At 40.9% G+C, this 14,427-nt stretch overlaps 2 protein-coding genes across 3 annotated transcripts in view; both read right to left on the bottom strand.

The window, feature by feature from the left end:
- nrip2 (nuclear receptor interacting protein 2) overlaps positions 1-5,033 on the bottom strand; it is a 34,576-nt gene extending 29,543 nt beyond the window's left edge. Inside the window, exon 1 of the mRNA XM_046859563.1 lies at positions 4,280-5,033. Within this exon, the coding sequence (XP_046715519.1) occupies positions 4,280-4,435 (156 nt within the window). The 5' untranslated portion in view covers positions 4,436-5,033. The remainder of the gene's footprint in view (positions 1-4,279) is intronic.
- Positions 5,034-9,612: 4,579 nt separating this feature from the next.
- klhl42 (kelch-like family, member 42) lies at positions 9,613-14,238 on the bottom strand. Of its 2 annotated transcripts, XM_046860213.1 has the most exons (4): positions 14,161-14,219; positions 13,065-13,917; positions 11,498-11,691; positions 9,613-11,370 (listed from the first exon to the last, which is right to left on the bottom strand). In XM_046860213.1, exons 2-4 carry the CDS (start codon positions 13,796-13,798, stop codon positions 10,919-10,921), a joined length of 1,380 nt encoding a protein of 459 aa, XP_046716169.1. In that variant the 5' UTR covers positions 13,799-13,917; positions 14,161-14,219; the 3' UTR covers positions 9,613-10,918. The 2 variants fall into 2 exon arrangements, with proteins under 2 accessions (XP_046716169.1, XP_046716168.1); XM_046860212.1 differs by having other exon boundaries at positions 13,065-14,238.
- Positions 14,239-14,427: the final 189 nt, after the last annotated feature.

Genomic DNA, 14,427 nt, shown 5'->3' with positions numbered 1-14,427 from the left:
CACCTTCGTTCACAACAAACTTCAGAACTGGACACACTAGTCACTTAGTACTGCGTGTAGTATCGCCACACTAGCATCCATTTATATACCTGTAACATTAAAAGTCCCGATTTGACTTGAACGCCCCTCAATATTAGTGTTCCTTTCTCTCTAGCCAGACCCTCTTTCTTGGTGAGTTACACATGCTACTACTGAGACATCCATTTTAAGGACATACCAGAACCATCCTGATTCACTAATTCTTGAAGTTCTTAGCACAACCACTCGCTGCTGCTGAAGATGGCTCTAAATTGACAGCCAAGAGGTACCACTTAAAAATCATGAAAATAGCTTTGGATTGCAATTAATATGAAAAATGTTGCTATCCATCTCTTTTCACATGTTCGCAAAGTTAATCCTAGTGTGCAGTTTGTGGTCCTCTTCAACTCTTTTTTCTTTCGTTAGGTGAGACAGGACTTCACACACCTGGTAGCCAGGTTTGGCCTCACTGAGGTTTCTCCTAGATGGTGTGATAGTAGTTTGTTCCTGTTTGGATTTTTGTATGGCCGAAATCTTTTTAGTGAGTTGTAAATACTTTCCTAATGTCTGAATATATGCAATGTGCAGTTCCACCTCATTTGGTGTATGATGCTGGCACAACCTGGTCTTCTATTGGTATCCTTTGGTACTTCCTCAAGTCTGTACATGCTCCGTTTTAGTTATGCACCACTGACAATTTATATTCCCTGTTTTTAGCATTTTGCTTTACTTTTTGTTGAGTTGTTACTTTAGCGATTGTCTTCTTCTTTTTTTGTCTTCTTCTTCTTTCGGCTTCTCCCATTAGGGGGCGCCACAGCAGATCATCCATCTCCACAACCCCCTGTCCTCTACATATGCCTCTTTCAAACCAACTACCTGCATGTCTTCCCTCACCACATCCATACACTTCCTCCTTAGTCTTCCTCTTTTCCTTCTTCCTGGTGTCTCCATCCTCAGCATTCTCCTACTGATATACCCCATGTCTCTCCTCTGCACATGTCCAAACCATCTCAATCTCACCTCCCTTGCTTTGTCCCCAAAATGTCCTAATTAGAGATTGTAGATATTAAATTTTCTTCTGTTTTAATCACTAGATTTTAATGTTTAATGTTATTTGTGTAGTGCTTTTGACAGTACACATTGTCCCAAAGCAGTTACAGATAATTCTGTTAAAACTTCTGAACAGAAGGTTTTGAGTTCAAATCCCACTCATGGCCCCTTAACCCTCAAGTTCTTACTTAGATACATAAGATAATTGCAAGTTACTCTGGATAAGGGTGTCTTTTTCACAGTGGCAACCTTACTGTAGATGGTATGAGGAAGAAACCTTGAGAGGAACCAGACTCAAAATTGAGCCCCTTCTCATCTGGGTGAAACATAATGTCTATTCATTATAGTTCTATTGTTTATTGTTTTTTAAGGTTGACGGTTAAGGTGGAACGATCCTCAGCTAAATGTTCTCTAATTTAAAATAAATGAATAGGTCAAGCTTGGTTTTTATTGTTTTGTGGGTTTGGCTGTGACATGTTTTGGATTGTAAAGTCCAGCAGGCTGAGGGAACTTCTCTCTGGGGTTCGCTCTTGCTATTTTAGATCTGGGGTTTTGTATCACTTTTTTCCTGATGGTGAATGGAAATTAATAGCTATTATTTATTGTAATTATTTGAGGGAAAATGTTCCATTGTACATGTAGTACATTATGATTCAATATGGCCTATGTGTTAATTATGTATTTGCTCCATTTATTGAACCCTTGGTTTGTGAGCAGATCCCTGAGCTCAACTTTACAGAGTGCAATGGGCTTTTAGAACCAATTGAAAGATATTTAAGCAGATTTGATCGTTCTTATAGTCCTAAAAGGCCATGTATTACAACATTGTTTTAATTCTTGTTTTCTTGTGACCTTAATATGACAAAAGTTCGTGATCAGTATTTAATTTTGCTCTGTATTTGGCATAAGAGCATGTTCTAGAAGCAGCAACATGGATAAACACCATAACCATTTGCGGCAGGAGAAGAAATATCGTGATACCAAGAGAACAACTGTTATGTCGAGATCACAAGAAAATGTATTTATGATCACAAGAAAACAAGAAAGAAAGAAAATCTTAGAATGCATGGCCTCTAGGACTTCAATACTTTCCTAATGGGGCAAAAATCTATTTTTGTTTTGTCGGGTCATGCACAGCATTTATACTTTACCCATCTTTACACAATGTGTAGTTCTGGTGTGTGTTTGCTCTTTTGGTCTGAACCTCTTACGCAGTGGTAGATCAGATTTACCCCAATTACTACGTATATCTCTGAACATATATCTACTACGTATATATTGTCGAGGGTGAGTTCAGAGAGAAGGATAAAAGAAGCCATGTAAAGTTTAGCGAGTGTGAGTGCAGTGCCTCAGGGACAGACGCAGCAGAACAACAAATTGGCCCGTTACATAATGGGGAACTGCTTCACGTGACTCACTGCATTAATGGAAGCAGAACAGAAAGAGTGCACGTGAAGCCTGTGTGTGTGGAACACATCGGCCATTTTTGTCGCTTCAGGAACAATTTACAGTGTGTGTGTGTGTGTGTGTGTGTGTGTGTGTGTGTACCTGCCTGATGTACAATTCTGGAAGTAACACAAAAGCTACACCTTTATACATCACAATCTGTATATTTTAATGTGCTGTTGCTGATGATGATATTCAGATTATTATTTATTCTATTATTATTATTATTATTATTATTATTATTACTGTTCATACTATCAGAATTATTTATTTAATTAATTATTATTAAAATTAACATTATTATTATGAATAAAATATCTGTCAATATCTGTCCCAGGCCCTCAGTAGTGTCCTACCTCAACCAATCTGCCTCTTAATCCCATCATTATGATGCCACGTCTATAGAAACCTCAATATTAAAGAGAATCGCAGTGGAACAGAGCACTGCATCACACACAGGAATCTCATACAGTCAGAATAAAAGTCATTACTAAAGCAAGAAACCCAATGAACACAATTCAACACGTCTCCTTTCACTGGTGCCTGTATGTGTGTCTGAGATTAAATCGATTGCTTCTCCTCTGTTAGCCGATGTGGAATTAAAAAACATCTATTCAATCCACATGAATAGATTTGAGTTTTTGCTACAGATTCATGTTGCCAGTTTTGACTAGTGCGCCCTCTCACCATTCAATCAAAGGTCATGAAAATTCAAACGTTATTAGACGCCTGCTAGAGGGCCTCGGAATCGCCAACTTGAAATCTGATTGGATAGAAACTCTAAACTAAAATTACACTCGGTTGCAAGCGAATGAAAAAAAAGCAATTAAATGAAGAGAATAGTCTATTGGGAACAATTTAATACATATTCATGGAGAAAATATATTAAAATGCAATTCAGTAACTGCAGAGATGAGGTGTGTGTGTGTGTGTGTGTGTGTGTGTGTGTGTGTGTGTGTGTGTGTGTGTGATACAGATAGAGATGCTCTCAGAAAAGAAGCAGAAAGAAGCAGCGAGCAGTTTACTTTCACAGAGGGAAAGCTTCAGCTCTTCCCTGCTGGGCTGATATAAATACACACTGCAATCTCTCTCTCTCTCTCTCACACACACACACACACACACACACACACACACACACACACACACACACACACACACACACAAACAAACACACATATTTGCAAAGCCCTGACGGCTCTTGCTTCTAGACACACACATGCACTTGTTATGAAGGTTGCTTTCAATGTGTTTCTGGGTGTTCGCCATCTAATAAAATAAATATCACAGCAGTAATTATGGTACTGCAACACACACACACACACACACACACACACACACACACACTTACATTTACAACATTTGGCAGTCGTGGTTAGCCTTATCCAGAGCGACATACATTGATCTCATTCATACAATTGAACACAAACGGGGTTAGGGGCCTTGCTCAGGGGCCCAGCTTGGTGTGGCTGGGATTCGAACTCATGACCTTAACCACTAAGCTTCCACCTCTGACACACACCACACACATACACGTGTCAAATTATAAAGAAACACTTTTCTAACACTCTGGAAAGAATGTGGTGTGTTTGTGCATGTGTGTGTGTGTGTGTGTGTGTGTGTGTGTGTGTGTGTGTGTGTCTAATCTATAGTACGATTTCCTGTGGTGGCCCAGAAGCAGCTCAGAATCTCTCAATGACTCAGAATTAGATTTTTTTTTTTTAGTTCTGATGATGATATAAGATGATATACAGAAAAAGCGACTCACCAGGTCTTTGGAGGTTCCAAGCCTCTTGAGTCCATCCAGAGGCAGAAGGTCGGCCGAGTCCTTGTGTGTGAACTGGGTGGCCTGCTTCAGTCTCCTCTGCTGGTGCATGATGGCTTTATCTCTCAGCTCAACCTCACGTTTCTTGGACTCACTCATGGTTTTTCTTGACCCGACACTTCTCCAAAACTCAACCCAGACTTAAGGCTCCTCTCGCTTCAGCACTGTACCTTCAGAGCTCAGAGCTCCACGCAGCAATGGTGTGACCCTGAAGCTCAGCGAGGTTCACAGATACCAGATTCCTGCATTTGATTGGTTTTTAAAAGAACAATGACATCCTGTGAGGAGTCTCCAGATGCTCAGCCAAAAAATGCTCCTGATGGAGAAGATTCACCTTCAGCGCTGGTGAGAGGACGAAGCGCTCAGGTTCCTGGTGGTGCTGAATGATGTTCAGGCTGAGCAGTAAGTCTGTGTGTGTGTGTGTGAGGAGCTCACTGTCCTTGCAACACCGCAGAGCCGTGCATCCTCCTCCCTCCCTCTCTCTCTCTCTCTCTCTCTCTCTCTCTCCCTTGTCCTACTCTGTCGTTCGTTCTCAGCGACCCCCTCTGTCTTGTTCTCTGCGTCCCCTTTAGCTCTCAAAGTCACTACAAGGCTTCGCTCGTCCTGCACTTCCTGAGTCAGTTTACACGCTTGACTCATGTCATCTCTCTCGCTCTCTATCACTCTATCACACTCTCTCCCTCTACCTATTTCCCCTCTCTCCTCCTCTTTTTTCTCACCCTCTACCTCTCTTTCTCTCTCCTTAACTCTACAGTACCTACCCCTATATTTCTCTCTCTCTCTCTCTCTTTCTTTCTTTCTTTCTTTTTCTTTCTTTCTTTCTTTCTTTCTTCTTTCTTTCTTTCTTTCTTTCTTTCTTTCTTTCATCTCTACCTCTACCTATCCCCTCTGTCTTTCACTTTCACCCTCTTCCTGTCTCTCTCATCTCTATCTCTTTTCTCACACTACATCTCTTTCTACCTATCCACCTCTCTTTTCTTCTCTCTGTCCACCTATTCTCTCCCTCTCCTTCTTGCTTTCTCTCTATATCTACCCCCTCTTTCTCTACATTTAGCCCTCTTTCTTTCTCTTTCTACCTTCCTCTCTCTCTCTCTCTCTCTACATCTCCCTTTCTTGTTACCTCTACTGATATTCCTATAGGAATCATGTGACCTGTTGGAAACTGTACAGAAGAAAAAAACTGCTACGATCTGAACGTCGCTCCTGACCTCTGATACAAAGAGCTATCAAGGTTGTTGATGCAGGAGAACGTTAGAATGGGACACATTTCCATTGTCCATGAAACATGAGCCTCTTACACACTTTATATTCTTCAAAAAAAAACATTCAAAACATTACTGGGGCAAAGGTCTTCTTCCTGGAGAATAGTGATGAAGTGATGGAGAATAAAGGATTATTATATAACAATTAGATGCAGACATTTAACATTTGATCATTTTACACTTCAGAATGGTGATATTTTATTGTAAAAATCTAAAAAATACAAATATAAAAATAAGGTGAATAATCTTATACAAAATACTACATAAATTCCACTATATTGCAAATAAATCTGCCGGGTTTATAAAACACCTGCTGAAATAAAGAAATCTGCCAATTAATTTATTCATAGTTTTTTTTAGTTTTTATTTGTAATTATAGCTTTATTGAACATCATATTGAATCACTACATGTTCTAAAATGCTTTTCACATGAAGAAAAACAGTGCCACATAGTGGCAATATAATTAAAAACCAAGGAGCTGATGTGTAGAATATAGTGTAACACCACACATCTCATTCCACATTTAGTCTCCATTTGCTCTTATAATAAACCACATTCTTCTGGGAAGATGTTCCACTAGAGTTTGTGGAGATCTATTTAGCTACAAGGGTGTTAGTAAAGTTAGGTACTAATGTAGGTGAGGCGGTGAGGAGGCCTGGGGTGCAGTCAGCATTCACTTTCATCCCAAAGTGTTCAGCAGGGTTCTTCAGGGTTTAGCACTTCTCCTTTGCCCAGATAATCCATCCACCTAACAGGTGTGGCAGATTAAGATGCTGATTAGACACCATGATTACTGCACAGGTGTGCCTTAGGATGGCCACAATAAAAGGTCACTCTGAAATGTGCAGTTTTTACTGTATTGCGGGTTCGGGGAGGTCCAAGAAACAAGTCAATATCTAGTGTGACCACATTTGCCTCTCAAATGAGGCAGAAAACACCTCTCCAAAGTGCAAGAAGCAACCGAATGTTAGCATTTGCCCACTCAAGTCGAGACCCTGATAAGGACGAAGAGCATGCAGATGAGCTTCCCTGAGATGCTTTTTGACAGTTTAAGCAAAAATTCTTTGGTTATGCAAACCCGGCTGTCCGTGTGGCTGGTCTCAGACAATCTTGGGGGTGAAAATGCTGAATGTGGAGCTCCTGGGCTGGTGTGGTTTCACGTGGACTGTGGTTGCGAGGCCCATTGGATGTACTGCTAAATTATCTGAAACGTCTTTGGAGACAGCATGCCAATCGCACGCTCCCTCAAAACTTGCGACATCTGTGGTTTTGTGCTGTGTGATAACTGCACATTTTAGAGGGGCCTTTTATTGTGGCCAGCCTAAAGCACACCTGAGCAATAATCACACTGTCTAATCAGCATCTTGATCTGCCACACCTGTGAGGTTGATGGATTCTCTCGGCAAAGGTTTTTGAACAATATTTGAGAGAAAAAGGCTTTTTGTGTTCATAGAAAAAGTCTTAGATGTTTGAGTTCAGCTCATGAAAAATAGGGGCAAAAAACAAGTGTTGCGTTTATATATAAATATATATATATATATATATATATATATATATATATATATATATATATATATATATATATATATATATATAGTTACATTAGAAATGGCATTTTTGGTATTTCTTCCCATTTTTTTAGTTCTTACTCTACACATACACGTCTGACTTATCATTACGTTTCCATGAAACATGGTTCCTGAGGATCATTGTGGCATGGAGCTGATCTTTATCTATCAACATTTATTCTGTTACTTTACAGACTTTCAGGTTGGAAAACTGCCTTCTATCACAGTGCAATCTGGCATGATGAATCACTACTTCATAAACACACACACACACACACACACACACACACACACACACACACACACAGCTAGCACAATATAGCACAAATGCCAGCTCTTTTAATGAGTATCCCTGAAACATGATGAGTGAACTACATGGAACTATGAGGGAGCAAAAACTTTATCAGGTCCAATAACACAGATAAGATGTAATCCAGATGTTAAGGTTACACTTTTATTATTTACTAAGTGACCAATAATTTGTGCTCTCAGCACCACTGCTGCTAAATGAATGAGACGTAACACAACACTACAGAGACCGAGGCGTGTCCCGAGAGTCCCATAGAATACAGATTAACATGGCAGAGGTAGAGCTGCAACTTCCTTTTCTTTGCACTAAAAAGGCGTATTTGTGAAAGGGCCATGCGCTAGAAGTAAGAAGGCACTGATGATTTGCTGTTTGTCTGAACCAAAGAAATAAAATTAAACTATCTGCACCATATCAAATTTAATTAATTGCATTATGTTGCAGGGAATCGCATTGTGAATCGCATTGATTCGAATGAAAATCGGTTCTCCACCGTAATTGGGGACTGGGTAGCTGCTTCATATGTATCTTTAATGTAGCGTATCGTTGGCTTCGCATCGAGGTGTGAATCGCATCGTTCTTAGATACGGAGATGCACATCCTCTACTTTGGACAATGACAAAGTTGAATGTAATCTGATGTAGTTCATGTATTAATGCAAGAGAGAAAGACATGACCACGAAGAGGACGGTGTGTTTAATCTACTGTAAGAAATAAATGATAAGGATTTTGATGATCTCAGTGATGAAGAAGTACTACAGCAATAGCAAGTAATAAAACACAAAGCATCTCAGGTTCATTAGAACACAGGAGAGTTCCAACACTAACATTTTATACTGTTCTTGTTTGCTTGTTATTTAAATAAAGATTCACTTCAAATGCAAAATGCATATAAGAATTGAGTATCACTCAAATGTTTAGGTGATAGAACCACATGGTTCAGGGTTTGCGCAGAGATAGTTCTTGATATCCCTTTTTCTGCTTCATTTTTATTAAAGGTTTTTAATTTGGTATTCTAAGCCATTTTGGAAATGAGCTTCTTATGACGTACACACAGACAAAAGTATTGACTTTTTTTTTTTTTAAATACTCTTAAAAGTCTAAAAGTCTTAAATAGTTATTGAGACATGTACATGTTCCTTTTGTTGCTATGCAACTAAAATTGGACAGCAAATGACTGGAAAAAGGTTATTTGTAGTCCAAACGGTACATTTTGTTTCTAAAAGAAAAACTTGTGTAAGACAGAGAACAGGAGAGAAGATGTGATCAGAATGCCTCACCCCCACAGTTAAACATGGAGGTGGAAAAAGTTTCCAGGGAAAGTGAAAGGAATCCAGAACCAACATGGCTCCCATTCCATACTGCAACACTGTGCAATTCCCTCTGGACTGCGGCTCATTGGAACAGACTTTACCCTACAACAAGACGATAAGCCTTTAAGCTCTAAAAGCGTAATCCACTGAGCAGTCTTTTGGAATGATATCAATCATGGAATGACCTGCCAGTCACTGCACCTAATCCTATTGAACTGCTCTGGGATGAACAAGAAATCTCCAACTAGTGAAGAACACCTTCGAGGCACGGCAAAGTGTTTCAGCTGAACGTTTGGAGAAATGCAGAGTGTGTAAAGCTGTTCTTCATGCGATTTTATAATAAAAATAAAGAAAAGCTGGACATTAATCGATTCGTTCGGTCAAAGTAAATCTTTAGAACGTCACTTTACCGATAGCATAGAAACAAAAGGAACGTGTGTGTCTTGAAATTGTATGTGGTTCTTCCCTTCTCTGTAGAACGTCTCTGGATAACGTTGTATTCATGAAGATATGCTTTACATGAGTTGAAAGATGTGGAAGATCTCCTGCTGTAGAGCTCCAACCCTATTGAACTGTAAGAATATGAGCCTCCTCATCTTCTCATCTACATCAGTACCTGACTTTACTAACACCCTTGTGTCTGAATGAATTTCCGCAAAATCTAGTGGAACATCTTCCCAGAAGAGCGGAGGTTATTCTAACCGCAAATGGGAATGGGATGTTCAAAAAGAAGCACATACAAATCATTTGGTCACAAACCTTTTGTATATGTAGTGTATAAATCGGAGTTAATGAATGGGTTAATGAAACAGTGAATACTAAATCTTAATGTGCCCCGAATTCATTTCTTTATTTAGAGTTCATATTATGCACGGGTTTGCCGCCTGAGCGATTCGGTTCAGAGTAATTACACTGAAACTCAGTTGGCTGAAGAGCTTTGGAGAACAAAATGTTCTATGGTGGGGAAAAAACTAAAACAAAACAGCAACCAAAAGTGACAGATTTCTGCAGCCACCTTGAGACCGAATAAACCAAACCTTCCAAATCAGGTATATTCCAATTCGTTACCCAAAAAATCCATCAAAACGCCCAACAAACTTTCACCCTGAACTTCAGCGTATGACTATTATTTCTGCATGTTTTATTGGCAGCTTTAAAATGTCGACCTTCACTTTACGAGACCTCTGAGGAGTGCTGTGGTTTCCAGCTCCAATGGAGTTTCTATGGACCAGACTCTCCTACGGATTGAATCTGGAAGCTGATTTAACATCAATAAGTTCCTGAGTAATCTGTTGCAGTGAGGGTGTGCAAGGAGCTATATCGTGCTAAATATGACCCTCAAATAGGGAAATGTTGTTACCATGAAGGGGTGCAATTTCTCAAAGAATATATATCGGTATCTACATCAACGCAGGCCTCAAGCAGAACATCACCCGGATCATCACACTTTCTCCACCTGGTGTTACTCTGTTATGTAAAATGTGATTCATCATCTATTGCTCCATGGTCCACTTCTAATGCCCACGTGACCATTGTAGAGCTTTGGGAACTGTTCCACGTCAGCCTGGGCTCTCTGACCTCAACGCCAGAATTCACTTTTTCAGCTAATTGTTCAGGTCATAGTACTAGCTCATGTATGATCTTTGGACACCCAACCAGTGCATACTGAAATAAACTCCACATGACCTGCCGATTCTGAGACGTCTAGACATCATACTATACAGTATATATACAGTATATTCTCTATAATGCACAATTCCTCTTTATGATCCTTAGAAAAAAGGGGTTTTGGTCAACCTTTTTTTGATCAGATGCCCAAATTAAAGGTCTAAGTGGTCATTTAATGCTTTGCGAGCACCCTTAGTGTTCCAGGACACGGCCAGGTAACACCTGTGTATTAGCAACACACTTATACATTGTGGAATGGCAGGGAATAGGAAGTACGTGCATCAGAATGAGCGGGTTTTGTGCAAGTTCAACATCATGGTAGGCATCTGTACCCCGACAAGTGAAAAAACGGTCCTGAAAAACTGTTCAACCGAACGCAAAATCGCAGTTCCTCGGTCATGAGCCTGAACACGGCCCTAAAATGATCTCTCACCACTGAGAGGACTCACAGAAGACATCAACATCAGAGGATGTTGGGCAGGTAGAGGGAGCAGAGCAGGACGTTATGGCCTATCGCCGGAAAGTGCCGGAGAGCCTCCCAGGCTTCGCCGAAGATGTCGTACTTGAGAAAGACGCGGTGCTCGAGGCTGGCGCGGGGCCCAACGTCGCGGCTCATGATGTAGATGCCGTCGTTATGCAGGGCGCACGTCAGGTTCAGGCCCGACTTGGAAACGCTGGATCGGAGCTGCAGCCACTCGCGTGTGCGCACGTTATACGACTGCACTGTCAAAGTATCCTCGGAATGGTTGGTCTCCGCGTGCTTGGCTTTCTTCAGATCACGTGTGTAGCCGCCCACCATGTAGATGACGTCCTCCACAGAGAGCATCTGCTGCTTGCGTATGTGGGCCGAGCACGCATGGAGGACAGACCACGTGTCGGACGTGGGGCAGTACCGCAGCACGTTCATGTTCCTGTCTGACAGGGAGAGAAAGATCATTATTGGGCTCTTAGAATGAACATGAAATATCACGAGAATGGAAATAAAGCTCTGTGAGATCACAGCAGTGTGTGCATGTGTGTTTGTATGTGTGTTAATACACACCTCTGGCTGTGTAGCCTCCCATGACGTAGATCATGCCCTGGCATTCACATGCAGAGAACTCGGTCAGAGGATTGGGCATAGAGGAAACGCACGTCCACCAATCCTGCTCAGGACCATAGCACTCGACTGTACTCAGCCCGTGTCCTCCTATGGCGTAGAGCTTCCCACTCACCGCCACCAGCTTAAAGTTCGCCCTGAGCACAAGCACAACATCAGACACAAACTTCCTCAGTATAGCAGGCATCCGTTTACCTTTTTATTACATCCGGCCATGGTTGTCGGTCCCGGTACAGGTTTTGGACGTTTGCTGACCGGCTGAGCTCCTCGCTGGCTCGCCAATAAAAATGTGTGTTTTGATATATTGATAAATATTTCATATTAATTTGAAAAATTTACTTAAATCTAAAAGTATTGGGACACCTGATATTTTTTCAGTGATGTGGTTCTTCTCCAAACTGTTACCACAAACTTGAAGGCACACAATCATATATGATGTCTTTGGTTGCATTACCATTAACTTGACCCTTAATTTGCACTAAAGGATTCAAAACTGTTCCAGCATGGCACAATTTCCATGATTTCCAGGATTTAGCATCTCCTGCTACAGAGCTCCAACACTATTGAACATGACGAATATGAACACTGACTGCACTTCTCACCTTCATCCTCTATCAGTACCTGACTTTAATAAAACCCTTGTGTTTGAATGAGCACAAATCTTTGCAAGCACACTCCAACATCTAGTGGAACATCTTCCCAGAAGAGTGGAAGGAAATATAAGCGCAAACTGGGACTAAATGTGGAATGCAACGTTTAAAAAGCACATACCATATTTATGACCAGCTGTCCACAAACTTTTGCCAATATTTTTGAGAGTTAAGAGATTTAACTGAACTCAACTCAACTCAAGCTTTATTGTCATTCTTTCACGTAAACATTATACAAAAGAACGAAATGTCGTTACTAACAGACCAAAGTGTATAGACTAAATTATAGAATTAATCATAAGATGAAAATATATTCTTGGAGACTCAACTTCACGTTCAGCAACTACCGAGCTTGAAGAACTTGGCCGGTTAATTAATTTGGCAGAGGAAAACGGGGTAGAAATATTAGCATCATTAGTAAATACGTTAACAGTGTTTATTTTACGATTAACCTGGTAATAGTTACAATTAGTTTTGCACAATATACCGATACTATAACAGTATTAGAAAGGTATCGCGATTACCCTATTTCTCATTTTATTAGTACGTTTCTTTTCCTCTTAGTTGCACTCCGTAATTTATGGTGATAAAACTACATTCATGAAACTTTGTAAATAATTACACTTTTAAATAGATTTTTTTATATTTATTTCTTAATTTAAACGGTTCTGCTCTGTTCCAGCTAGTTGCTATTGTACTGATTTATTATTGGTATCGTGATATTTCATTTAAGTATTGTATTCGAAGTTGATATCGTGACAACAATAGTGACAAGTTGTTAAGTTTAGGCACTGAGAAAAACACGTCAAAAGGGTGTGATTTCCTGTCCTTCGTGCAGAAACAGATGTGAAAGCGAACACCTTTTCTGGTTCAGAGATGCCACGTGTGTCCACTCGTTCCTGCACGGATTGTAACAGTGCGCCGCGGCGATCGCCTGACTCGCCATCCGGTAGCCCCCGGCGATGAAAAGGTAATTGTCGAGAACAGCCGAGCCGTACCCCCTGACGTTGTTCATGTCCGGATCGAGGTTGCTGGTAAACGGCTTCCAGCGCTGCTCTCGTTCCCCGTAGCGCAGCATGGAAAACGGGTCGAGGTCTCCGAGTACCACCAGCGTCGCCGCGCCTCTCATCCGCATCTCTCGGATCTGCTCGCGCAACTCCGCAGGCAGGGAGTGGAACTCGGGTCTGCGCAGCATGGGATGGTAGTGGCAGCTCATCAAGTTGAGGCAAGCCGAGCGCAGCTCGTGCGTTCCGTAGACCTCGGAGAGATTAAAGACCTCGACACAATTGTCCAAGCGGATCTCAGACAAGAGGAGCTTCAGGATGGGGGTGACTTGCAGGAACGACGCCGTCTCAATGAGATCCTCCAGGGTCTCGTTGTCCACCTGGACTTTGGAGGTGTTAATGAACTCCAGTACCAGCTCGAGCCCTGGTGCACTCAGCCCTTGAAGTTGCACCGAAGCTTCTCCAGCCTCCCGCATGCCAGAGCTGAAGAGCGCACGAAAGTAGTCGCTCTTCTCGATCAGCTTGCTCTTGCTTACATTGTACGATCTGTCGTCCATCACGATCACGATCTGCTGCTCAGTAGACGACATGTCCGTGAATGATCGTGGTTTTTTTTTTATGTTCTGCTCTGTCCACGTGTACGCGTCTGTGGGATTGTTACTGTTTACATTTCTGCTCAAGGAGCTGCTGCTGGAACCACATCCAAAGCCTATATATGGAAATGCTGAGATCATCAGGAAGTCAGTGCTGCTGCAGCCTGAATCCAAAGTCAAAGCCTTGTAGTGAAGTCATTATACTGTTCTGTATTAATCAATTAATTAATCAATTAATCAATCAATCAACCAGCAGAAATCTGGTACAACGATCGGATCTGTAACATGACTGATATAAAACTATCACCAAACTTTAGATAACTTTATATATTTATATTTATATTTCTGTTTAACCTTACGTGTCCATCTTCATGTCAATCTCACTCACTCCAGAAATCAACACGATTCTCAAAACAATCACGCAACTTTCAAACTACTTCCTGTTTTGGTCAGGTGACCAAATTACGTCACAGCTTCGTCATATACCGCCCATTGTATATACCGATTTCGGGTTTAGAATTAATAAATAAATAATATATATTTGTATTTTTTGTTTGTTTGTTTATTTATATTCCTTTTTTGCTATTTTTTTTGGTCATATTTATTTATGCATTTTTTTGTGTTAT

Source organism: Silurus meridionalis, chromosome 10, assembly GCF_014805685.1.
Source record: "Silurus meridionalis isolate SWU-2019-XX chromosome 10, ASM1480568v1, whole genome shotgun sequence".
NCBI classification, from domain to species: Eukaryota; Metazoa; Chordata; class Actinopteri; order Siluriformes; family Siluridae; genus Silurus; species Silurus meridionalis.
Note: the sequence above shows the minus strand (reverse complement) of the source record. Positions and strands in the feature narration are given on the sequence as shown.